This window comes from Bactrocera neohumeralis, chromosome 3, assembly GCF_024586455.1.
Source record: "Bactrocera neohumeralis isolate Rockhampton chromosome 3, APGP_CSIRO_Bneo_wtdbg2-racon-allhic-juicebox.fasta_v2, whole genome shotgun sequence".
Taxonomy (NCBI): domain Eukaryota; kingdom Metazoa; phylum Arthropoda; class Insecta; order Diptera; family Tephritidae; genus Bactrocera; species Bactrocera neohumeralis.
In genome coordinates, this window is record NC_065920.1 from 77,311,453 (window position 1) to 77,337,877 (window position 26,425).

General features: G+C 36.1%; 2 protein-coding genes across 9 annotated transcripts in view; both read left to right on the top strand.

The window, feature by feature from the left end:
* Positions 1 to 6,137, top strand: part of LOC126752446 (ADAMTS-like protein 3) — a 31,063-nt gene extending 24,926 nt beyond the window's left edge. For 4 of the 8 annotated variants that reach the window (XM_050463246.1, XM_050463248.1, XM_050463243.1 and 1 more), the window contains exons 2-7: positions 1,236 to 1,392; positions 1,530 to 1,728; positions 1,854 to 2,008; positions 2,072 to 3,172; positions 3,290 to 3,440; positions 5,086 to 6,137. In XM_050463246.1, coding sequence (XP_050319203.1) covers positions 1,354 to 1,392; positions 1,530 to 1,728; positions 1,854 to 2,008; positions 2,072 to 3,172; positions 3,290 to 3,440; positions 5,086 to 5,252 — 1,812 coding nt within the window. In that variant the 5' untranslated portion in view covers positions 1,236 to 1,353 and the 3' untranslated portion in view covers positions 5,253 to 6,137. Of the gene's footprint in view, positions 1 to 1,205; positions 1,393 to 1,529; positions 1,729 to 1,853; positions 2,009 to 2,071; positions 3,173 to 3,289; positions 3,441 to 5,085 lie in introns of all 8 variants that reach the window. The other 4 variants (XM_050463250.1, XM_050463247.1, XM_050463245.1 and 1 more) reach the window with 3 other exon arrangements.
* A 6,003-nt stretch (positions 6,138 to 12,140) lies between these two features.
* The window catches only part of LOC126752496 (thrombospondin type-1 domain-containing protein 4), a 104,307-nt gene continuing 90,022 nt past the window's right edge, over positions 12,141 to 26,425 (top strand). Inside the window, exon 1 of the mRNA XM_050463331.1 lies at positions 12,141 to 13,010. The gene's annotated coding sequence lies outside the window, so the exon portion shown is untranslated. The remainder of the gene's footprint in view (positions 13,011 to 26,425) is intronic.

Here is a 26,425-nt window from a genome sequence, read left to right on the forward strand (position 1 = left end):
AACCATAATTCGAAAAATTACAGAAGACTTAAATGTCATATAAACCTTTGGGGTGTAATATGTCCTTAAAAATACATATGCTGGCCCATGTGGATTTCTTACCAGAAAATTTGGGTGCAAGACTTAAAAAAGACCTTCCATTTAGTCCATTTCAATTTCGATATGAGTTTTCATGTGAAAAAAAAGTTACAATTTTGTTACCCAGTTTAATTATTATCAAAATATTTTTTATTCGATCGTTACCTGGAAAAATATCTAAGCATTCCGATAAAAGTGTGTTTAACGTTTTGATGTTTGGGTATGACCCCTTATCAAATTTCCGCAGCATAGTTAGAGAAAGTCCAATCTTAGTAAACATCTTCCTTGTCACTCTTGCGACGTCAATTGGCAAGAAAATTGGGAATTTTTCTATGAATATACTATATATAAACTTTTTCATATTTTTTTTTACTCCCAAGTTAAGCATATCTTTTAGGTAATTTTACCGGATTTTCCAATCGTACCACTAGATTTATTTTCAAAAAAAAGAACACTAATTGTTAAGTAATTGAAATGTTTTTGATTTAATGTGAAGTACAATCGCTACAATTAAGTTTTGAACATAACGTCCTCCCGTGACTTCTTTTGCAGGAATGAGTTCGATGAACTCAATTTTCGAATACTTTTTCCATTAATCTAGTCGTACATACATATGTCATAAATAGCACGTTAAATATTGACTTCTAAAGCTTGAAGAGAGTCTGGCTTATTGCTAAAGCAAATGGCTTCAAATAACTTCACAAGAAGTAGTCTAATGTTGTTAAAACACAACTTCTTCGATGCCATTCAATGTTACAGTTTCTTGAAATAATCGAATCTCTACACTTCTCCCGCAATAACTTGGTTATTGCACTTGATGAGTGCCAGGTAGCCTCGTCTTGTTGGAACCAGATGTTTTCAAGATTAACTTCTTGCAATTCCGGCCATAAAAAGTTGGTTATTATCGAAATACTATATATATACAGTTCTCCATTGACAGTAACGGTGTCTCCAGCTTCATTTTGAAAGAAGTACAGACCAATGATTCATCCAGACCAAAAACCTCACCAAACTGACAATTTAGGTGAATGTAATGGTTGTTCATGAATAATGTGTGTGATTTCTACTGTCGCGACCTTTCTGTTATGTTAATCGGTAGGACTTATATATTTACTATTTTCCAAAAGTTTATATTTATATCTACATTGGCCATGTAGATAAAAATTAATCGAAAGAAAAACAGTTTTTAGAGAAAATTATATTAGAGACAGTTATAAGGAAAAAGTGTTGATATCAAAGCAACGTATTATGATAATTTAATTAAATAACCGCAAAATGTGGAAATTCTGGACGCTTGTGTTAGTATTGAATTTGGTAAGTTCATATGCAATTTATTAACTAATTTTCATTTAGTTAATTTAATTTTAATTAAATATGCTTCTTTACTCTAAATTTAATATGTAAATGCTTTTGAAACCGCAACTCTGAAATGTTTCCAATTGTTTTCATAGGCGGTTCATGAAAGTGGTGCCATACGCCCAGCCACCACCAGCGACGCCCAAACGAAATGTGGTTCGGTGTTATGTGAGATGGTCTCCGAGGTGTTCAGTAAAGCCAAGTTGAGTTATGGCTACAACTATGTGCACACAATTCCAGCGGGGGCAATGAACTTAACGGTGAAACAGCTGGCACGAAGTGATAACTTATTGGGTAAAATTAAATAAATAATAATTTTTATACAAAAATTTAATTGTAAATTACAAATATTTTGCAAAAAATATAAATAGTTTAGAGTAATGTAATATTTATGACAATATAAACATCCTTTGCTCTAGCACTCAAAACTACCGATGATATATTTCTGATTAACGGCAATAATCGCGCCTCGGAGAGTGGCATATTCGAGTATAATGACGACAGCTATGACTACAATCGCGAATTGAGTATAATCACTGCTAAGGGGCCGATAAGTAAACCCGTTGTGCTTTTGGTAAGTCTTCACCTTGATTCACCGACTGTTTAAATAACTATTATACTTTTTCGACATATGTAGCTCTTTGTGCGCGGTCATAATACTGGGATAAAGTATGACTACACACTGCCCGTACCGTCGGCTTCCATAACCGAGGAGGAGGAGCTGCAGTCACAGTGGAACGAGGTGGGCCAGCCACTGGACGAGTTAGACGAGAACAACATTGATGGCTCCGTTTCGGCACAGATCGCACGCGCACGCGAACGTAAACGACGCAAGTTCTCGTGGAAGCTACTCGGCTTTGGTGAGTGTAATCGTTCTTGTGGACCAGGTATACAACCTCCAATTTTCCGTTGCATACGCGATTTACCGACGCGTTACTATTCACCAAAGCGTTGCGCCTTTGTAGAGAAGCCAGTCTTCAGTGAGGACATCTATCATTGTAATCGCGGACTGTGTCCAGCTTATTGGCGCGCTGGTGAATATGGGGAGTGTAAATGCGCCGAAGGTGTGGCCGAGGGTGTGCGCTCCCGTTACGTGAATTGCGTGCAGGAACAAAATAACGGCAAGGTGGAAGTGGTCTCCGAAGATTTGTGTGAGCAGGAGAAGTTGCCACAGTTGAATGAGACATGCAATTGTCCAAAGCTGAATCGGCGTAAGATTTACGCACGTGGACCCGACAAGACACCACGCGTATTCTCGCGTTTGGTGATAGCGCCCACTTTGGTGCGCAGTGTTTACAACTCAACCACACCATTGCGGCGGCATCTGCGAGACGATCGCGTGGACAAAGCAGGTGTGTGGTTGATGTCGGGCTGGAATCAAGAGTGTTCGACCGATTGCGGCGCTGGCTTTGAGCATCGCTCGATCTACTGCGACCGCACGCCACCCTATACGGATCTTTGTGATCTACGCTTCACGCCAGAGCAAAAGCGTATTTGTAGTGGTAGTCAACAGGCTGAGGCTTGTCAGTACGGCACATGGTTCACTTCCGAATGGAGTAATTGCACAGGTGATTGCTTCAATTTACAGCGTAAGCGTGCTGTGCTTTGTTTGCGCGATGGCGTGGCAGTGGATGAGTCGGAATGCGATCTCTTGTTGCGCCCGCGCGCTGTTATGAATTGCACACACAAGGAAGTGACGTTTTGTGGGCCCAAGTGGCATTACTCCGAGTGGTCGGAGGTGAGTCTTTGCCTTTATCTAGAAAACAATTCTAGATAAAGTTGTTAGCTTCAAAACGTTTATTCTATTGCGTAAATTGTTTATCCTTAATTATTCTAACTTTTTTGTGTTTGATAGTGCTCCCGCTCTTGTGGTGATGGTGTTCAACGACGTTACGCCAAATGTCTGGAATTCGATTGGAAACAAAAGGCGATGGTAGAATCGAGTAATTGCAAATATTTGGAGCGTGAGCCAGTCTATGGCACATGCAATGTGCAGAAGTGTGAAGGTAAGTAAACAAAACATTAAAGTAATAGAATTTAATGAAAAATACCTAGATAAATGAAAGAGCTAAAGTCATAAGATCTTGGGAAAGGCGATTTTAGCTTTGAAAAATAAAATCTATAACTGTATTCATGTGGTTTGCCAAGATATGATGTGCTGCAATATTCCGAAGCTGCGTTGAAAAGCTTAATGTGTCGTACTTTATGGCTGTTGAAGTGGTTTTGCACAGAGTTCTTCTTCATTATTTTAATATGAATAAAACCTGTGCTGAAAGTCATTAGCATTGGAAAGAAGCTTATGGCGACAGTGAGCGAGGTTGCCAAAAATGGTTAGCGTAATTTAAATGTGGAGACTTTGGTTCAGGTGTCGAAGAACATTCTGGTTAGTCGCAAAAGTTCGAAGATGTAGAGCTCATACAATCTTTGGGAGTCGCTCAAGATAAGATAATCAAGATATTGTAAAGCAGCCAGGTACGTTCTAAAGCAAGCAGATTCGGTTTGCAGTCAAAGGGCGTTGAAAGTAGATTTTGCAAATGAGAAATGCTGCTTGAACGCAACAAAATAGAAGTAGTTTTTGCACCGGATTGAGACTGGTGACGAAAAGTGGATCCAATACGACAACCGGTCATTTTTGAAACCAGGTTAACCAGCCAAATCAACAGCAAAGCCAAATATCCAATAATACCAATGTAATGTTATGTATAGGTGGTTAAAAACTTTTTGGAAAAAAGCGGCGGAAGTACAGCAGAGATTTTACACGGGCCTCGAACTCTACCAAGGTGATTAGTGTATCCATTCCACATTGCCAATTGGTACTGATCAACGCATTGATTTAATCCGCTGTGCTTTTGACCGCCTTGGGGTAAGGCTGTCGTTAGCTGGTACCCTCATTATACACACCGGACGAATTCCAGAAATATTGTCAATAGTTAGCTCAACAGTAAAGCTAGAATATTACATAATTTTTGCCAATGATTTACAAATTAGTTCTTGCCCTTGACGGTTGCATTTTTAATCATGTTTCCCAAGATTAAATTCATTTCGAAAAATCAAAAAGAAAATTCAAAACAGCTTGTGTCTAAACATAGCGAGTTGTCTTGTGCATCAGTAACAATTTATCGAGATTTATGGCTCGATATCTCGTAAGCCAACATGCTTTCAATTAAATCCGAAAAGTAATAGGACTGATTTGCTTCTGACGCGGCTGTACTTTGGAGCATGCGCGCACCGACTGGATTCGGGAGAGGGTGTTCCCAGCTAACGAACGAGCGGCTGGCCAGTTGTCTCCGAGCACCTGGAGAGTCAGGACAAATATTTTCGCGCGACCAATTTTTACATAACGTAATCACAGGTGACGAGTCATGGATCTTTGAGTATATAGCCCTGTATATATAGGACAGGTTCTCTAGTTATTATGTCCACATTATAAATATACAAAAACAAAAATCTTTTTTTTTTTTAACCGCGAAGGAAGACGACCCCCTTAATGGTTTGATTTACATATTTATAAATATATTTTCCATTTACTTTCACTTCATATATATTTCATCATATTGTTTAGTGAGTGTAATTAAAATACTGGCTAGACGTGCAAATTAGATTTTTACTTTTTTTCAATTAAACCGCATATATTCTTCACCTCTCACACAGAACTCAACACACTCTTCGATGTGGAGCGTGATATTTTGAAGCCAATAGATCCACCTGTCAATTGCAAAGATGAAGTGAGTAATTGTCAGCGGATAAATCGACAACGATTGTGCAAATTGCACTACTACAAAACCTATTGCTGTGCCACATGCAGCGGATATGCTTAGCAAATGCGTTTAGCAATGGCCAATTGAGGAAATGTGTGGCAGCGACGAGTGCAGGCGAGAAAGTTTCGCTCCAGCAGCTTCAGAACGGTGCTGAAGCTTTGCGCATTTAATTGTATTTAAATTATTGGCAGCAACGACAATAACAATAACAATTACTATCATATTATTAGTATAGAATTTAATGTAGTCAGTTTAGCTAGTAAGTTGCAGAAAAGTGGAAAATTGAAGAAATTTAAGGCGCTTACGGCACGTGTTGGCGGTATGTGCCTGAGAAACAACAACATATTACATTTGATTACAAGTCCACTAATTGGATTTGTACGAAACATATACTCGAAATGTTCGTATAAGATTTTTAACAAAATGAAAGATAAATATTTTCAGTACAAATATTTTCAGTACACCTTAATTGCTTAAATTTCGTATATTTTTGTGTCAAGTGAGAACAACAACTTTAAATGTTTTAGAAAACTTAGTGTATGAGTACTAACCTGCCATATAGGCGCATGTACAAGAGTATAACTGCATATCGTCACCTGAAATGCAAAACAACGTATCATCAAAAAAAAAAATCGAAAATCACTGTCAGGTATAATAACCAATAAATAACCAAATAATGAGTGTATGATAACCAAAATATAACCACTTTATAACCAAAACTCAAATTGTTTCAATTTGAGTGGTTTTTATTATAACGGATTTCTTCGCCTGTAAGCTTATAAAAATTGATGTTCCGTTATTTTGCATTTTAGGTGACGACATGGATGTATGTACTTACTAACCCCATAGAGCCATACCAAACATATTTATTGCATTTTTACGCGTTTATTTGTAATAATTCAAATAACTGTATAAATAATAAATAAAAATATAAATAAATGTTAAGTCTTCTTTCACTTTCTATTCCAGCGACGCAGCAATTTGCGACCGCCTTCGCGGTGGTCCGAAAGTGTGGCAAGTACTTTGCCAAATTGGCGCGCCCAATTGCGAAAAATATGCTTAGCGTCGGAGTTAGGTGCCGCTGCTGCGTTGTTAGTGCAGCGCGTATTGCGTTTAATTGCTTTTCGCTTTTGAAATTAATATGCAATTTGTTGCGTGCAATTATTGATAATTTATTTATTTTCTGCTGTCGCAAAGAAAACAGCAAAGAAAACTGCAACGCGGGGCTTACGCGCTGTCGAAGCAATTATTTAATTGTTCACGCGTGTCTTCACTTGTCTGCGAGGGTTTATCAAGACAAATTGGCCACCAAAGCATGCGTTATGATAGACCATTTGTAAGTGAATTTGTGTGTGTATTGTGGATTAGTGCTTCCATAGAGGGAAAATAAATGACATTTAAAGCGGCTGAATATCAAACTTTACTACAAATACAACAAGCCTAAAGATGTGACAACCATATGTAATTTGTTTTTTAGCTCAATATTTTTTTACAGTAATTGTACGTTATTAATTTTCAGATGCACTAAAAAATCGTTCTATTATCTGTGACCTTTAAAATTGATCTTTATTACCAACACATTGTGGTTCACTCAGTTTAGACTGTGCTATGCATTTAATGATTTTATTGAGAAAAAATTAAAAATTAAAATTGATCGAAAAATGGGTTTCTTAAAAGGAGAAAAATAAAGAGAGCAAAATTTAGACACTAAAAAGACAACAAAGTTACAAACGGTTATATTGGTTATAGCCAAGAAATTTGAGTGATCTACCATCTGATAAAATTTGACTCGGACTGGTCCATATAAATCGGCGCAAGAACAATTTCTTTTTCCTATTTTTTGTACAACCTTTTTCATATTCGTGTGAAATTTGATCTCCGTATCTAAATAAGTGTTTGTTTGTATTTTCATACCGAATTAGATATAATCTATTTCTAAACACCTCAGTGATCGGAGCTTTGAGCTTTTGACGAGCTTTGAGATATTGTTACTGCTGGTATAATGGCGATACTGCTCGGAGCGCTCAGCTAATAATGGCAATTTCAGTGAAATTGAAACATCGGTACAAAATAACGGGTTTTTCAATAGGGACGCTACATAAGTGGAACGATAGGGACAGCAAACGACGCCATATTTTTCCAGTTCATTTGACATTTCTCTTCAGTAATGTTTGCCATTTCATCATGGAAGGATATACAATCCAACGACAGTTGAAATTATTCAAATTTACTAAAGAAACTCGGAGTCAGTGGCATCAACTTTAAGAGCTCTACGCCCAATTTATGGTCGTCATAATCGTCTTGTCGGATCAACAATTGAGCGTCTAGTGCAAAATTTTAAATCCACAGGCACAGCACAAAATGTTCCCGTGTCATTGTGACAAAGAAGTGCCCGTGGTGTCGAGAATATCGCTGCCGATAGCGCATTAATTGAGGTGGACCCAAATCAGTCTATCACACGTCGTTCTCAAACGTTGGGAGTCTCTGTGATGTCATTGCGGCGAATTTTGCGAAAAGATCTTGGGCTACATCCTTCCAAGATCAAATTGACGTCAGAACTGAAGCCATTTAACCACCAGAATCGTCGTATGTTCGTGAATTGAAAATGAACCGGATTTTCACAAAAAATCAGCTTCAGCGATGAGGCTCCTTTCCGGCTTAATGGCTTCGTCAATAATCAAAATATGCGTTATCAGTCAGGAAGCAATCATTCTCCATGAGTCATCATTGCATCCCCAAAAAATTAGGGTTTGGTGCGGTTTATGAGTCGGCGGCGTTAATGGGCCGTACTTCTTCGGTGATGATCAAGACCGGCACGTTACTATGAATGGGAATCGCTACCGCTCAATAATAACCGAATATTATGGAATTGGACAATATATGGTTCCAACATGACGGCGCCACAAGCCATACAGCGAATGTCACTATCGATTTATTGAAAATCAAGTTTGGAGAACGTGTTATCTCACGAAAAAGTCCAGTAAATTGGCCGCCTCAATCTTGCGCCGTTAAACTATTTCTTTTGGGGCTATAGTCTATGCAAACAAGCCAGCGACGAACGAATATCCAACGTGAAATTGCAGAAGTATCGGTCGATTTATGCTTGAAAACCGTCGAAAATTGAGTTCAGTGTCTGGACTTCTGCAAGCGTTACTGTGGTGGCCATGCAAAATAAATCGAGTTCGACTTAACATATTTTGGTTATTGTCTTGGGTATTGGTCTTGTCAATGCTAAACTCGTTTCAAAGGAACCTCTTGCAAACACGATGTCAGATAAAGGTCGCAAAAGCGATGCATGACAATATAGCTGAGGACTCTGCCTTCATCAAATGCAATTGGTGATAAGAAGTGGGGTTATGTGTTCGACGCCGAAGCTGTCCAAAAATCTAACGAATAACGCTCTCAAAACAGCCGAAACCGAAAGATCCAAAATTTACTGAAGGCGCTGAAGGCCATTCAAGCCGTGGCCTATAAAAAATTTATGGAAAGATGGATTAGGCGTTGATTTGCTGTATTTGGTCAAAAGAAGCCTATTTTGAAGGCGATAATTAAGATTTTTATTTAAATATGTTAAAATTTTAAGGTGAAATCTTTTCGTTGAGGGTATTTTTTATGTCACAGGTCCCAAATCCAGCGCACAACTCTGGTAAGGGAATTTTGCATTCTCACTTTAGCTCGCCTTTACACGGAGGTTTTTTGGCTATCCAGAGGATACTTGGTATAAAACCGGAAGTCCTGAGCTGCTTGAGCCACATGTAAAAGTATCGCTTCTTATCACTCTCAAATAAATGGAGCCCAGACAACTTTCCTCACTTGCGTGACACGACTCCATCCTCCAGGCGACTGGCGCGGTGTTGTAAACTCGGCTATAACCGTGAAAGCGGTGTCTACGCCAATAAGGAAGAAGAACTTAAGGTGAAATTTGGTCAGATGGTATGATAGAAAGCATTTGTAGATATAAAGAACACGTGCCATGTTCAAGTCGAATCCAAATCTTTTTGATGTACAAAAGAGTTGGGAAGAACTCTTTGAGAATTTACAAATTACCTTATTAATAAATGAGGAACGCACCGCGACCTTAAGTCTATTGTTATCTTATGGTCCACACTTTCTTATGAGTATAAAGCGAGTCGGCGGACAACAAAACAACTGTTGATATTGTAGATACTTGGCTCTAATATAATCAAAGAACCTTAAACGAATCGAATTCACTTGGTGAAAAAAATGCTATTCAAGGCAAACAGCTCGTATGCGTCAAAAATTGGCCAAAAATCTTTAAAATGTTATTTGGGTAAGAGTTAAGCACGTGATTCAAATTTGAATTCCAAATGGTTGGAGTAAAGCATAGCAATTTTCAGAAGCTTATTGCATACATTTAGGATGGAAAGCTCAAAAAATAGTCTGGGATTTTAAGGGCGCTAAATATTTGAAAATTGTTGAAGATTCAAAAAGTAATAGTATTAAATATGGTATTAGTAGTAAGCATGAGTAGAGAGTAAGCAGAAAATATCAATAAAAGCATTATCACATAATAAAATAAAAAAATCATCATAAACATGGCCTTAGTGTTATTTTTATTTCAGCAGATACTACATAGTTTTCCTATTTGGTGAATAAAATTATGCGGAATCGAAGAAAACTCTTTGCAACCGCTACTACAGTTTGCCAGCCACCACCCATTTTCCAGACCACCTACTTACAAACCGCAAGCTCTAGAGTGCAGCAGACTTCCTTAACACCCGGCGTCAAAATCAAAATAAAACAGCAATAACAATAGTAATGAAATTTTAAAAAGTATTGAAAAAATTGCTTTTGCTGTTTGCATCGAATAAATTGAATTCTTTACAAAGTAATCGCCGGCATTGTATTTGCACATAAAAGTGCAATTTCCTGTGTATTCTATTTTTGAATAATTTCCGTGCTTATGAGTTGGAAAATGCAAATCAAGTGTCATATCAACACTTTACAACAACACATTCGACCCAAAAAGGCGAAGAGTGAGCGCATTAGTGCGTCTAAATATCGACGGTTGCAACTAAACTCCATGAGGGGTGGAATGCAGACAATAAATATAAATAGTGGCACCACGCAACATTTACCAATAACATTGAAAAGAGATTTTGAACAAAAACTGGGATGGGGAAAGCGAAAAGCACTGGCTAACGCTCCCACTTTACATACATACAAGCACAATGTTCTAGAGAATAGCATAGCATTCAATGAATGCCTAAAACAAAGCATCTTTTCATTTCACCAAAAAGTTTCCAAATTTCTATTTTATTGTAAATGCCAAAAATATGCGCCAATCAAGTGTGAAGCATGAAAACGATTATGCCCAAGCGCTCGGCGTCAACAGCGTGCCGTAGCAGTAAATCGAACCCGATTAACATAATCTGTTTCTATGTTGTCGGCAGCTGATGTTATGCGTAACAGATTTTGTTTTTAACAGAATAATCTGTTAAAATATAACAGAGAATATTAATGCAATATGGCAGAATTATAGCATGTTACTCAGGTATCTACACAGTGGTGGCTGTAAAGTGAGGTTTGGTAAAATAATAAAAATCCACAGTAGCGCAAAAAATAAAAACTCCTAAAATGAAGAAAAATGTGATGACATCTAAATGAAGAATTGTTAAAGTAATGCGTGATATAATTTGAAATACTAAACGTTTTTAGAATTTAATTAAATGAGAAAAATCATAAATTCAGCTGCATAGAAGCTTTAATTCCCTTCAAAGGTGCACTTCTTATATCATAAAAGAGTATTGAAAGATTTTTGATTTTTAATCAGTCAGTTTGTTCTGTAGCTATATGCTGCATTTGTCCGATCTGAATAATATGTGCGTAGATCGTAGCGTTGCATTGGAAAATAATGTATTCCGAATTTCGTGAAGACAACTTGTCGAATAAAAAAGGTTTTCCATACACCAGCTGTATCCTATAGTAGTCCGATATCAGCAGTTCCAACAAATGATTAGCTTTGTTTGGTGACAAGGATGTGTGATAATTTTCACATCGAAATATCAAAAAGTCGGAAGTACATGGCTAAATTGACTCGCCTCATCTTTTATACCAATGCATGTTATGCTATAAGTTGTTGTGTAGAGTTAAACTTTAAACGCAACTATCGCAGTGAACGTATAGCGACACTACGCGATAGTCAAGTGGCCCTCAAAATACAACCTTGAAAGGTTCTGACAAGACATTGCAGCCGATTGGAAGTTGTACCACGACAACGCAACCGTTTACACCGCTTTTCTTGTGAACAGCTACCTAACCAAGGCCGGCATCCCAATGCTTCCGCACTGTAACGATTGGTTCAATAAATTGTTATAAATAGACTCAGTCATATAAGGGTCATCCAATAAAAATTTACATCTTCATCATCTTAATATAAATTTTTGGCTAAAATTTGTATTAATAAGGATTTTAGACTTCAAATATACAATATATGTATGTACATATGTATGTACATATGTATATTCGTCATACGATTTTCCATATTTAATTTTTTACATTTTATAGATACATAAGGTTGGAGGAGTGTTTTATGGCCACAAAATCGTTAAGCCTCCAGTGTACAGCTCTGCAGTGAGCTATGAAATTAAGTACTAGATGTTATGTTAACATTACCGCTGTACACAACATAATGTTATCGGAGCATTTTACCCATTTCCGTTAACATTGTGGCCCACGCTAATCTCCTCAGTCATGCTCCCCAGCACGACGCTTTGCTCGTTTGCAGCATTTCATTGCACGACTTTGCTTGGCTGTCTGACTCCAACTAACTTTGCCACCAAGTGACTTTTCAATTGCCGGCGCTGCGACTGCTGCTGCTTCTGCTGTTGCCTTTCAATGTTGCTGATAATTGTGCTGTTGCCAGTTTGTTGCTTGGCTTCCCCAAACGCATTTCCCGCAATTTCAGTTTTGATTTGCGTACGGCGCGGTTAAGACGGACTTTCCTTCCCAGCATTTTGCGAATTACTTCGTGGACAGCACACGCACTCCTCGATTAGGGCTTTGATATACGAACGCGTCAACGTATTAGCAGCAAAGCGCACGGGTATGTGACACATGTGGAAGTGACGTAGCGTAGCCACACACACACACAAACACACATAGAGGCTTGCTTGTGTACTTAGTGGGGAAGTGTTTATTGTCTTGTCGTGGCGCGTTGTTTTTGCGGACGTTCGGTTGATGTGTGTTGCCTTTTGTAGGGCGTTTCGAGTCGCGTGTCGAGGTGCAGAATACAAAGACGGGGAAAAAAAGTTTATCACAAGCAGCTGAGATTAACTGACACGCGGGAAGTTGGCGCGCCAGTAGTGTGCAATTAATGCAACAAATAAATAAGTGCGAATTGAGCGATATATGTCTGAATGGCCCTTTTTTATGGTGTTCGTAAAAAAGGGTTAATTTAATGATGCGAGGACTAATAATATAATTCGCTAAAGTGATTTCGAATATTGAACTGGTTAGTGCGAAGTGTAGTTGATATTTAAAGGCGAGATTAAGCGAGAAAGAGGTATTATAATAACAACAATTCGCAATAAATATTTTGCAGTACTGATTATTATGTTATTGAAAACTAATTAAAAACGCATTTGCATAAGATAAATTATTATTATTAATTTTAAATAAAAAAATACTAAAAACAGTGTTAATTTAAAAATGCTTGAGAGTGCCTAAAACAGTATGTGGCAAACTTTTATATCGATTGATAAATTATTGAAGAGCCTGTTAAAGTGACTTTGAGGATCTGCAGTTAAGCAAAATTAATAATAAAAGCGCACAAGTCCAAACAAGCTTTTGCATTTGGTAAGTTAATTCAGTATTAACAAACGCTTTTAAGTGGTTAGAAAGATTTTTTAGATGACAGAATGTCACAGCTATTTTTTATATGATAGAATGTCAGAGCTATTTTTGCTTACAATATTTTTTTTTTGAAAGACGTGCGGTTCGGCTGGAATAATTCGGAAAAATTTAACTTTTTATGGAGAAGCATTCTTTAAAAAGCTTTCGAAATGTTGTTTTAGCATAAGTCGGGGACAACTGTTTAATTTTTTTGTAGATACCAGAATATTAAAATTTATTGTGAACTAAAATTGAAATAAAAATATTAAAGGTGATGAAAGCTGAAAAAAAAATTTTGGAAAAAAATTTAAGAAAAAAAAATTTGAAAAAAAAATTTGGAAAAAAGAAATTGGAAAAAAAAATTGGGAAAAAATATTTATGTTCGATGAGCTGATTCGTTGCCAATTTCCGGTTAAGATAAATGGCGCTCGACCAAGAAGGCAGTGAATGACAGGCATCTGAACGCATATTTGTTAGAAATAGGGTTGCAAAAAATGCATTAAAAAGTAATTAAATTAACATTAATTTTTGTTTTTATAATACTGAAAATCTGAGTTGAAAATTTTATTTTTATTTTTTTACTCCAAATATCGGTTTGAAAATATTGACAATTTTAAGTGCAAACCCCGGTTTAAGCGGTTGTATATAGTTAGAAGGCCGAAAAATGCGAATTTTCCAGAATTATTTCTGGGAAAACTTTTAGATCTATTAATCCAAAATTTTTTACACATATTATGGCATTCAACTGTATTTCAAGACTTAGTATTAGTAAAAATATTTTTTTTGGAAAGGAACTACAACTGATCTCCGACAGCTCCTCTCAAAAAAGACGTTTTGCAGTGACCACTATATCTCTGAACTGGATCCTCTGAAATTAAAAAATCAAACAGATTTCGTTTAAGTAATGTTAAATATAGTAATTAATTGGTGGAATTGACAAAATGGCGGCTTCTACGACTTCAACTTCAACGACTTGAAAACACCATTTTGCGAAAAGGCGTTGAAAGTTTGGAATGCGCTTCCAAGCACTCTGAAATGCCTTTGCGTGTAACTTCGAAGATATTCACCGGAGCGATATGAAATTTTCTGTGTGTATTCTTAAATATATTTACATTTAGAAGAAAAAATCCATCTTTTGGGAATTCTAACTGTATATAGCCTAATCCTAAATATAGGACTTGAAAAAAATGAAAACTTCAGAGAAAATTTCTTTATATATTTTTTTGTTTTCAAATAGTTGTAATCAAAAAAATAATTTTCGTTCAAGTGTTTAAGAATTGTATCTCCTGCACCTGTGTAAAATTTCATGCAGATTAGTTAAGTAGTTTTCGAGAAATTTTGCCAACCGACATCAAAAACACAGTTTCGAGAAAAACGAGTTTAAAGAAGGCGCACTTAGCCTAGCTAGCCTCGAGCGCACAAGTTCTCAATGTTGCTCCTCCGAAACTATTACTCGGATCAACTTGAAAATTTAGGATGGTAGGGAAAATTTATGGAGGTGTTTTAGAATTTAATAAAACAATGAAAAAAAAAAATTTGAAACTCGTAAACCCATGTAACCCCTTAAAATACTCGCAACTCTGATTATGAATAATACTCCCATAAAAGTCGTCAGCCCATCGGAGTCGTCTTAAAATTTGTAGAGGTCTCCAATTGTTGGAAAATTGTAAGACACGTTCGGACTAGCCTATGTACATATATGGAATATTTACGTACATCAATTTTGTATATATATTAGCCGCTCCAAAATTGTAAAATTTGTACAATGAGCGAACTTAAATATGGCAGCATCACTAGTTACAATACTCAACAAGTCTGAAGGAAATTTTCGATTTTTTCCTATAAAATAGTGTAAGCTTGAAATCTTCTATGGATCATTCTGAACAAATCTGCCTAAGAGACTGATTCTAAAACCGGTTGCGAGCTTGCAATTTTTAAATCGAAGGTTTCCAGTAAATCAGTCCGCTCTACCTTGCAACCCTAGACCACAACACCAAACATTTTACGGATTAGGAACTTTTTACTATCATTTTCGGTTTTATCAACCCGAAATTAGCAAAAATTAGCCGCTAACATCCTAGTCGCAAAATGACAGTAAACTACTGTTATTTGAGAGTCGATTTTAAATTAAAGTTTCAACAAGTCAAATTTAGACGAGGCCGCTATTGCACAGTTTTCCGCTTAGCAAGTATATCTCTAAAACAAAAATGAAATAAAACATAAATACGTACAATACAAAAGAACCTGTACCCTTGTACTTGTACTTGAAAAAAGGTTTGAATTTTCTGCTTCTCTAAAGGAAGCAAAGAACTAATCTAGCAAAAGCACAAAAGTATGCACTCAATTCAAACAAAAAATTGTCGTGGATATGGTATACTTGTTTCTTTGCACACTGGCGAAATATTTAGAAAAAAATATATGTAACAACAACAATTGCCGTAAAACACGTTCCCTTAAACACTGAAGTTTGCCTTATCGCTGTTTCAATAAAAAAAGGCAGTGCGGTTGGCAAGCTGTGACACAAGAGCAACATTTAACAATAATACTGCCGTTAAATGCTCACTGGAGAGCCCTAAGGTTTCATGACGCCTCTAAATTTTTAATTTTTTGTTTAACCAGACAGAAATCGGAGGCCTGCCGTTGTTGGCGACAGTCAAACATGTTTAAAAAATACCTTTCAGCCCAATAGATTTCGAGCTGTTCGTCTCAACTGTTTGCGAAACACGCACGAGCACATTTGGTCATACTGATTACGAAGATAATGTTTTAATTGTATGTAAATATGGTGTCACAGTAACGAAGAAAATATTAAGGGTGTGATATTAGCAATTAGGATATTTAGAATAAAAATTATGGACTGCAACAAGTACATTTTAGTCTTTAGTAATAACTAAATCGCACAGTACGAGTTTCTGTTCAAGTGAGCTTCATCGCTTTTGTATCAACACCACGACCTAACCTAATATTTAAATCTTCGTTATATTCAAAAACGAAATCTTCGTTCGCTGTTGCTCACATTTCTAACGCAAGTGTATGACACATCTACCAATACATTTAAGAAGTTTTGTTTGTTATGCAAAACATTACGGCGTGACAATAATAAAAAGAAGAGTGTGGAAAAGTGTCCATAAAAGTGCGTACAGCAAAGTACTCGCCTAAGTGGCAATAAAACAAAAAACTCCACAAACAAAATGTTAAAAAATAAAAACAAAATTCTGAAAACTATTTTTGTTTGCACACTTTCGGTTTCGCGCCTTTATTGCTGTACTTTTCCGCCAACAATTTCTTCTAACAGCTTTGGCCAACAACTTGAACGCTGGAAATTAAAAGTTTTGTTTTAATGTGAGGCCGCAGCATGACAATTAAAATAAAATACATTTAGTAAATTTGGGAAATATTTCCTTTTATTATGTCCCGAATTTCTCACTCTTTGTTTTTTTTTTGAATGGTGAAAAATGTTGTAACTTCGCTTTTGCTGGCGCAGAGAATTTTTAATTCTTGTTTATGTTCCAGATTCAATTGTAAGCCATTTTCTACTTAATTCCATTGAAAGTGAACAAAGCGTGTATAATTAATGCAAAAGTACCACAATTAAAATATTTTTTTCGTTGATCTTAATTAATGAAAACTTTCAGTTTTTTCATTGCTTTGGTGCTAACGGATATTTGGCTATATGTTTCAACGAATGTGATGCTTCAATGACTCTGTTATGCTAGTACATAATACTCTTATGACCTTTTTTGCTGTTTAAGCTCATGGTTATAATAAAATTTTGTTGGGGTGAAATATAATGTGAAAATGAATGAATGTACAAAACCTATGCACCGGACAAGAAGTATATTATAAATGTGATTTGATCGATTTTTTTCAGATTGGCGAGAAAAATTTGGCTATAATAATAATTTTTCTCGTTTTCGGATTGGAAAAAATTTTAACAAGTTTCTACCTGGTGAGATAAAATACATATTCATACTTCAAGAATCTACTTCTTTATTGGCGTAGCAACCGTTTTTTTCGCTGTTTGACGAAATTATCTGCGACTACGAAATTATGATTGTCAACAGTGACATGGGAGCCAATTCGCGAATGCCACAACTGTTTGTTCAAAGACAGGATATATTTCGTCTTGCCTTTGTTCATTACCAGACTCATTTACTTCCGTTCTTTGTCCAACCTGGAGAAAGCAGAACTAACGGGGCGGTTATTATGTCCAATGATGTTGATGTCATCGGCGGACCCCAGCATTTGTACCTTCTCTATTCAGATCAGTAGCTTGAATTATTTTCTTCAGGAGTAGATTGAAGAAGTCGTACCCTAGGGAGTCGCCTTGTCTGAAACCTTGAATGGCTTGGAAAGAACTTTCCCGATTTGTAATTGTATAACAAATTCACACATAGGATGGTGAATTTTTGGTCGGTGGTTGATTTTCCAGGCCTGAAGCCATACTGATAAGGTCCAATCAGTTTGTTGACGGTGCGCTTTAATATTTCACATAATGCGCTCGATAGAACCTAGGTTTGTACAACTGTTTTTAATTATGCTGCCAAAAATTTGCGCGATCTGTCAATCAGTGTGTTTACAGCAGCTGTTTCACCTCAACTCTCGCGGCGAATTTGTTTTGATGTCTTCAATTAACTCAAAACGGTTTCTTCGGAGCGGTTCTTTGAGTTACAAGAGTAGCCAGAAGTCACATGGAGCAAAATCAGGTGAATACGGTGCTTACTCAATGATATTTTTTGAGTTTTTGGCAAAAATTTAATACAAATACGTTAAAAAATTTTGTTAAATTTGACAAACACTACTGAGGGTGACTGGCATAAACAGCTGTTGTAAACACACTGGTCGATAGATCGCGCTAATTTTTGGCAGCATAATTAAAAACATTTGTACCAATCTGGGAAAAAAATTTACCTGACTTCCATATGAGGGGGGAATGAAGAATTCCCGGTACTTTCTTGACAGGGTGTATATATTATAAAAGCAAATAGAATTTCATACTTTTTTACATCATCATTTGGAAACCGTGGATTCCTATGAGATCAGGGTAAGAGTAAGCCTCTATTAAAAATATTTGGATGGTTAAGAATTAAATTTTCTCGAAAAAATCCCATTGAGAGCAAGATGCTGCCTTAATCCATCTCAAATTTTTTTGAATGATTATTATGATTGAAAAATATTATTGAACTTTCAACAAGAGCTAAATCAATTATCAGCCACCATGTTAAACTTAGTACCTGTATCCACGCTGTGCTACTTATCAACATTTTTATCAAAAAATTAAATTGTTTCGACAATATTAATTATTGTGCGAGTGCTACAGGCAAGAATTTTATGTCTGCCTTGTTTAGAGTTTGGCTGAGTGAGAATTAAGGTAAATTGTTGAAATTCCTGTTTCAAAGTTAATAAAAGTCACGTTTATTATCAAAGTTGGCTGAAAATGTGCCTAATATGATATCATTGCTGCCACCTACACTAGTGCTATTTGAACTTAAACCTATAGACAAACAAATCTCCCATATTCTTCATTACTCGCATATATTCTGTATGAGAATCGCTTAACTCTCATTGCACAACAACAATGGGAACCATTAAGTGTTTACCCACTGATTGAATTTCGTTAATTTCATCATCACTTCCATTAGCAACATTATTTGCCGATAACAATAGATAATAGTCCACAACAACAGCAACAATAATGAGCAAACAAGTCAGTTACGAACAAGAGTTCTTAATTAAAAGTGTTTTTGTAATGTAATTGAAAACCTATGAACACACACACTCACACCCACACAGCGAGACTGCCAGGCGAATTGTATCTTTTTTTATCAGCATCTGTCGTAATCGGTGTGTACTTATGTAAGCGTGTATGTCGTGTATATATATTGCAGTTTTAGGCATACACACATATTTGTTCTTAACACACAGCACAAGCAAATTTATGAGAACAGTCTTATCTGCGAATGGTGCGTAGGCAAACAGTTACAGCCTTAACAGCGCTTGTAAATATATGGTATTTACAACAACAATGTTGCACATATACATACATTTAAATAAATTTGCATGTGATATTTTGTAGCAGCACAAAAATAACTCGGATGTTAGAATAAGTATGCCACACTTTATCATTTGAAAAGTGGAATTTTGTTCTCGTTTAAAAAGTAATATTTACCATAGTGAGTAATGAATTAGCCGCTGACTCGCTAGCTGTTTGCCATTTCAAGTACAAATATTTATAAGCTTTTGTAATAGTTCAGAATTTTTCGTAATTAAGATGCACGATGTCGCAAAGTAATTTGAAGAGAAGAAACCAAATTAAACAAATTTAAAGAAGTTAAAGTAAGAAGTTGAAATCAAATTCAATATAGTAAAGAAGTGAAGAAAATGAGTTAACTATCTACAATCGACAGGGTGATCCAGAGGTTTCGAGGCCATTTTTTAAAGAAACTTCAAATTTGATTGGGAATGTTTATTACCATTCGGAGGGACATTCTTTGGCATACATATATTTTTTGAAGATTTTCTCTATCAAAAGTTGGCCACGGCTACGTCTCAGATGGTCCATCCATTAACTTCAATTTTCGATGACTCCTACGAGCATTTCGACTGGTAACTGACGCGCTTGATGTTTTTCTCCAAAGTCTGAATCGAAGCGCGATTATACGCATAGACAGTAGACTTTACATATTTCCACAAGGAAAAGTCTAACGGTGTGATATCATACGATTTTGGCGGCCAATCGGCCAATTATCAGCTCACCGAAGAGTGACGCCAACTTTTTAGAAGCAAATATTGTCGAGATCACAATCTTCATTTTCAGGCATCCAATACTCAGTTATCATGTCGCGATAACGGTGGCCATTAACGGTTACGTTCTCATCGGCATCATTTTTGAAGAAATTTGGACCGATGCTGTCAAACATGTATTCACCTACAATTAGAATAGTAGAAAGATGAGTTGCTGAATTTAAACATGGTCGTACAAGCTTTGAAGACGATCCACATGAATGACGTCCAAAAAGCGCATCAACACTTGAAATCAGAGCGAAAATACAGGATATGGTTTTGCAAGATCGTCGACTGAGAGAGATTTAGTAAAGGCTCTACATATCTGTGAGTCATATTTTAAGTGAAATTTTGTGTTTTAGAAAGTAGGGTGCCGCATTCGCTAGCAATAGCAACGAATTTTGTTTGTGGATTACTTGCAAACTGGTAAAACAATTAATTCTGAACATTATTGCAACCTTTTGGACCAGTTGGAGAAAAAAATTCTTGAAAAAAGACCTGGCTTGCAGTAGAAAAAAATCCTTTTTCATCAGGACAATGCACCGTGCCACAAGAGCATTTTGACAATGGCTAAAATCCAAGAATTAAAATTTAAATTGTTGGAGCATCCACCGTATTCACCGGATTTGGCCCCCTGCGACTTCTATTTGTTTCCAGAACTCAAAAAATTTATGCGTGAAAAGCGTTTTTAATAAAATGAAGAGAGATCTTCCGGATTCTCACTTCAGGGATGGGATCCACAGATTGGAGGATAGTTGGAGCAAAGGTATTAATGCTATACTAAATAATAAAGTGTATTTTGAACCATAAAATTGTGTTATTCTTATCAAACGACAAAACTTATCGAAATCGCAAAGAACGAACATTTAAACTTTCCGCTGTCGTGGCCCTTATTTACGATGTTTCTCTACTGGCTAATATCGACTGAATTCGTTTCTTATTTTCATTTTCATACATATTCGTTCATACATACCTACTATACCTCTTCACATCAACATATCAATCAATTTCTCTACGCCTTTATTTTGTTTAAAAATCCCTAAAATGCGTTAAGAGAATAAATTTCATCGATGAGTCATCTGCGCCAGCAAAACTAGCTCAACAAATTACTCATTTCAACACTTCAGCATATTTATTATGGACATTTGTTTAATTCCAATAGACTGGCAATAGAAAAATGATGTAGTGCATAATAAATCACAGCTGAAAAGGGAGGATTTCGTAATGAGTGCATATCGAAACTAAAAAATAAATTTTCATAATAATTGGTTAAGTCCAAAGAAGACCTCCTTTCTCGTGCTCAACACGAGCGCATTGTTAATGTTTCACTATTTGTTCAAATTTTTTTAAGTTGCTACATGTCAAGGTCACTGCATAAATTTAGATAAATTACGTAGCACTCCGGCTTAAATGCAACGCAGCCAGCTGCCACCGCTGCTCTGACACCTTTATTTATCAAACAATAGAGATGTTTATATTATCGCTTGGCTGACTTGGCACTTATCATTTAATCCGACAAATAATTGTAATGAGAAGGCCTGCCACATTTGTCTATCTAAGCGCAATTAAAATATGACGCGGTAGGGGGTGGCACAAATGTATGAAAACGCACATACATATACATACCTAAACATAGACTCATACATACACATATATGTGAAAATGCCACCTTATACAAATATAAAATACTCAAATATTTGTGGTTCGGAAAAATCAACGAATCGAGAAACCGGAAGGCCCAACAACTTTAAATTTGCTTATATGTATATGTGTGCGTGTAAAATGCACGTCAAAGATTGGTAAGCCGAAATTTGTAATTTCAATTTTCTGCCAAGTCATTCTTCATTCACAACAACACATACACGCGTGTAGATTTGTATGCATGTATTTAGGCCCATAATGACATTATAAATTCAAATAATCAAGCCTGCTGCAATGCGTCTGTGTCGGAGACCTGTTCGCTCGTTCGCGCCTTCTTCGCTGACAATTTAATGCATGAAGTGTTTATTTTCGTTTTCAATTTCGTTTTCGAGTACGAGTTCGAGCTGCCACAGGTGGCGACACTGAAGGATTAAATGTCTTAACGCATAAGCTGTCAAACGCTTGTTGTTGTTGTTTTTGGCCCGTATATTTAAATAATCAAACAGCTAAAAGTACGTACTTAAATGTGAGATTTTGTGATTAAGAGTTTGAGATTAAAATTTACGGTGGCGCTCAAATGAGGCAGTCGACAGTTTTGACTTTTGAGTGATAATCCATTATGGGTCTTTTAATAAGATAGCTGCTGACCTTCATGTAATTTGTTGTGTAGATATGAGCTATGAAGATGTGAGAGCATATAAAGTTGTAGTTTTTATATGTTATACAGCAAAGGTGACTGCAATTAAGGTAGCGGTCAGGGATTGACATTCTCTCCGACAGCACAGTGGCAATATCAGGTAGTGCTGCAATTAGACTTGAGCGATCCCTTAAACTGAATATGTCATAGTGATCAGTATTAATGCCAACAACAAATCTACCGCAGAATTACTATTGCCAACATGGTGCTACTTGGGACTGAGTAAGTAATTGGAAAGCAAAGTTCTTTCTTGATGAACAAAGACCAAACTGTATAAATCCCTCATTATGATGCTGTGCCATAGACAATGACATCATCTGATAAGTTGGCCTTAGGAATGTTGGAGAGAAATGTTGCGCGGAAGATTTATGGTCCTTTGCGCGTTGGCAACGGCGAATACCGCAGTCGAAGGAACGATGATCAAAATAAAGTTCGTATATGAAAACTTCTTTATTTGTGAAACTGGATGCGCTTTGGTGCAATCGTCATTAACGTTTGTTTTTGTTTTCTTTTTATTTCTAAAAATGCACTACTTTTAATTACCCACAAAAACGAAATCATTAAACTTAAACCAAACTCATTATTACAAGTAGAAAAGAAATTGTGCCTAAAAAGCGTAACACATAAATAAACCGTTGACCAGAGAAACAATTAAAAAAATACAAAACAAAAAACAGCGAATAAAAACCAAAAATAAGTAATGCACCAATTCAAAGAACAAACGGAAATAAATTTTCCATGTGTCAGAAAGCATTTGAAAAGAAATTTATCATAATCGCAATGAGAGCGTAGCGACTCCCGCGACCCATAATAAGTAGCATAAATGAACCTGACTTATGACTAGTTCAATGGGTTTGTTGGAGCCGCTTATGCTGCGGCGTTCGCCACTATTTGTTGTTATATTTTCATAATTTCGGTTACTGCGGCGAGCGTGGAATATTGAATGAGGTACCCAAGCACTTCACAGCGATCGTGTGGCGTTTCAAAGCTTGGTGATTAATTAAAGAATTTATAGAAATTACGATGATTAAGTAATTGCGGCGTTGCTTAAGGATAACTTGTGAATTTTAAATGCCTGCCATAATTTTGGAAATGCTTCAGTGATGTGTCGAGAATGTGTGAAATCATTTTACCAAATTCTGGCGACACGACAAGTGTTAAATATATATATCTATGTACATATATGTGCTTATGCGGTGTTTATGTGCGTCTATTAATGCGTGTGTCAAATAAAAACACAATGAGTCATACTATATACCTATAATGGCTAAAATATGTGGTTGCTCCCAAATGGGCGGTGTCAAAACGAAAGCGCCAATTCAAATTCAAAGCCAAGCCAATAAATTTGTATATGTAAATGTATGTAAATAACAAATGGAACATTTAGTTATTGTGATAATTTGTGGTGGCAAATTGTTGTGGCAATAAAAACTGATTATAACGGCGCGACATAAAATCTTAGTGTTGGTAATTCTTGAAGCGCCTTAACTGTTTTAAATTGGCGAAAAACATGATTTCGCGAGCTAGGCAAGAATTTTGAGGGTGGAGGGAATATTTCGAAAAATTTTCGATAAGTAACCTAAGTAGAGTTTTATATTTGTGTCTGCTGATTCCCTTTTTATGTACACAAAACCTTTTTTTCTTCTTTTTTACTGGCGTAGACACTGTTTACGCGTTATAGCCGAGATTACAACAGTGCCCTGGTCGTTCTTCCTTTTCGTTGTTTGGCGACAATTCGAGATATCCAGTGCAGCCTGGTCATTTTGCACTTGATCTCTTCAACGGAGTGGAGGTCTTACTCTTCCTCTGCCTCCACTAGCGGATACTGAATCGAATACCTTCAAGGCTGGTGGTTCTCATCCAACCAGACATTATACTTGTACTCGTATATGGCTGCGCTTGATGTCTCTTGAATCGTTGAACCATACGAGTATAATATGTTACCGTATATTTTGTATACCTCACAAAAAGTTTTAAAACATCATTAAGTAAATTTTGAGGTCTACAATTGTTACAATTAGATTTAGATGACTTTGTGCAAGTCTTTGTATAACTTTGTCCACATCGAAAATCGATTGACTCAGTTGACAAATTGTTGCGCTTTTTAGTTTTAATGAAATTGATTTGGGAAAAACTTCTCCCGCAATTAGCGAAAAAATGTAATAGTACTCGATTTTTAGCAACTAATAACCATACTAGTAGAAACTCTTTGACAACGGCGTTCTCCAAGAAATTCAGAGGGTTTAGACCTTTCTGAAACAATATTTTTACTGCTCTGAATTCGTTGTGAGTTTATGTCATCTTTTGCAGCATATGGGAAACTTCTTCAGCACATGGGAAACGCTTGTTGATTTCTGTAGTCAAAGCCATATAAAATTGGAGGCCTTTTCCAAGGAAAGAATCGATCTCTTGATTTCTCACATTGAATTGGAGATATCTATTATAAGACGCTTCATTTCTACAGTTGATTTTGACTCCTAATTTAATTAATTCATTATCTTTTGTTATTTTGTCAAATTCTATAAACTTCGCATCGTTTTGCTCGACATAATCTTCTTTTAAACGCAGGATGTTAATTTTTTGAACATTGTCTTTCGTTCGGATATAAAATAGCGCACACTAACTACAAAAGAGTCACAAGTAATATCCGGAAAAATATTCAGGAGAAGGAAAATATATCCGGTAAAAATTACCAAAATATATAGTCAAAGAGTCCATAATGTGGAATATCTTCTTTGAAGAGCGTTTTTTTTATTTTAACACAGAAATTAAGAGACACGACAGGTGAGGTCCGACATCAAATATTAGTGAGACAATCACAATCACTTCATCGAAAGTGACACATTCCATGTACAAAATTCTGAAATATCCGGGTAAATCATAAAATCCGGGTATAAATCCGCAAGATCTTTAGCAGGCTTGAAAAATCGGCCAGATCCGGAAAAATCCACAAATCTGACAGCACTGTATAGAGATCCGATGGGAATCATTTTTTCAGGTATTGTCTGAGAAAGTTAAGTTCTATGTAAAATTTTGTTCAGGTTGTAGTCCGATCTAGAACATTTCTTCACATAACTTTTATAGCGTTGGCTTAGAAAATAATGTGTATCAAAATAACCAGTCACACATATACAAAGTATTTCCATACCAGGACTTGATTCCGATTGTTCAGTTTGTATGACAGCTATAAGCTATAGCAGTTCGATCTACAAAATCTTTTCAGATGTTGTAGCTTTCTTTCATCTGTACCAAATTTTTAAAGATCCCACGATTCAGTTTGGAAAGCTGCCTATAGTACTCCAATCTAGAATATTTCTTCATTTCATTTGTCTCAGAAAGTAACATATGCCAAATTTTTAGAAATCTTGTCAAATACGAAAGTTTTCCATACAAGGTCTTGATTCCGATCATTTTTTTTTAGCAGCTATATGATATAACAGTCCGATATTGGCCGCCAAGCCAGCAGCTTCTTGAGGAAAAAAGTACGAGTGCAAAATTTCAGATCGTGGTGAGGAACTAATTCGCTTATAAATTTAAGGATGGGTGAACATGATTAAATCGACTCAGCTCTCCACGCTGATCATTTAAGTATATACTCGTTAAAAGGAAAATTGTATAAACTTCGTGACAAACTTAATATACGTTGCTCAGTGTACAAATATTGTTTGAAAACCATACTAAAATTTTCCAAATAAAAATGTATGTTGTGGATTAAGAGAATACCGACTTTGAAATTATTCCCTTTCTCTTGAAATTTTCACTAGGCTTTATCTCGCTCTCTAAACGATTTCAGCATATTTTAAAGTACTCATCAAAAACTGCTTCTTTGCTGACGTCATATTAGCAGATGTTAGATATCTTTTTGACAAGTTGCTTTTTCGTCTCGCTGTCAAATTATTGTCCAACTAATAGTATTTTTTTTTGAAAAGTGTTGCTAAAATTGTGGAAACTAGTTGCCATCAACGAACATTAGAAACGAAAGCTGTGAAAATTGCAACTGTCTTCCAAAAAGTGACCCAGAATTAATTTTTAGAGAATATGTTGCATACACAAGCTCTCACTTTAAAGCAGCAATTGAAAAGCATTGTTCAAACTCAGTCAAGTCAAATAAGTTAGCGGAACGCCAATGGAACTATAATAAAACTGTAACCAAAAACTTCACCAACAACAACAACAGAAATAGCAGTAATAGCTATAACAAAAGCAAAAGTTTCCACTGACCACACAACATTAAAGTGGAATATCCGTAAGACAATAG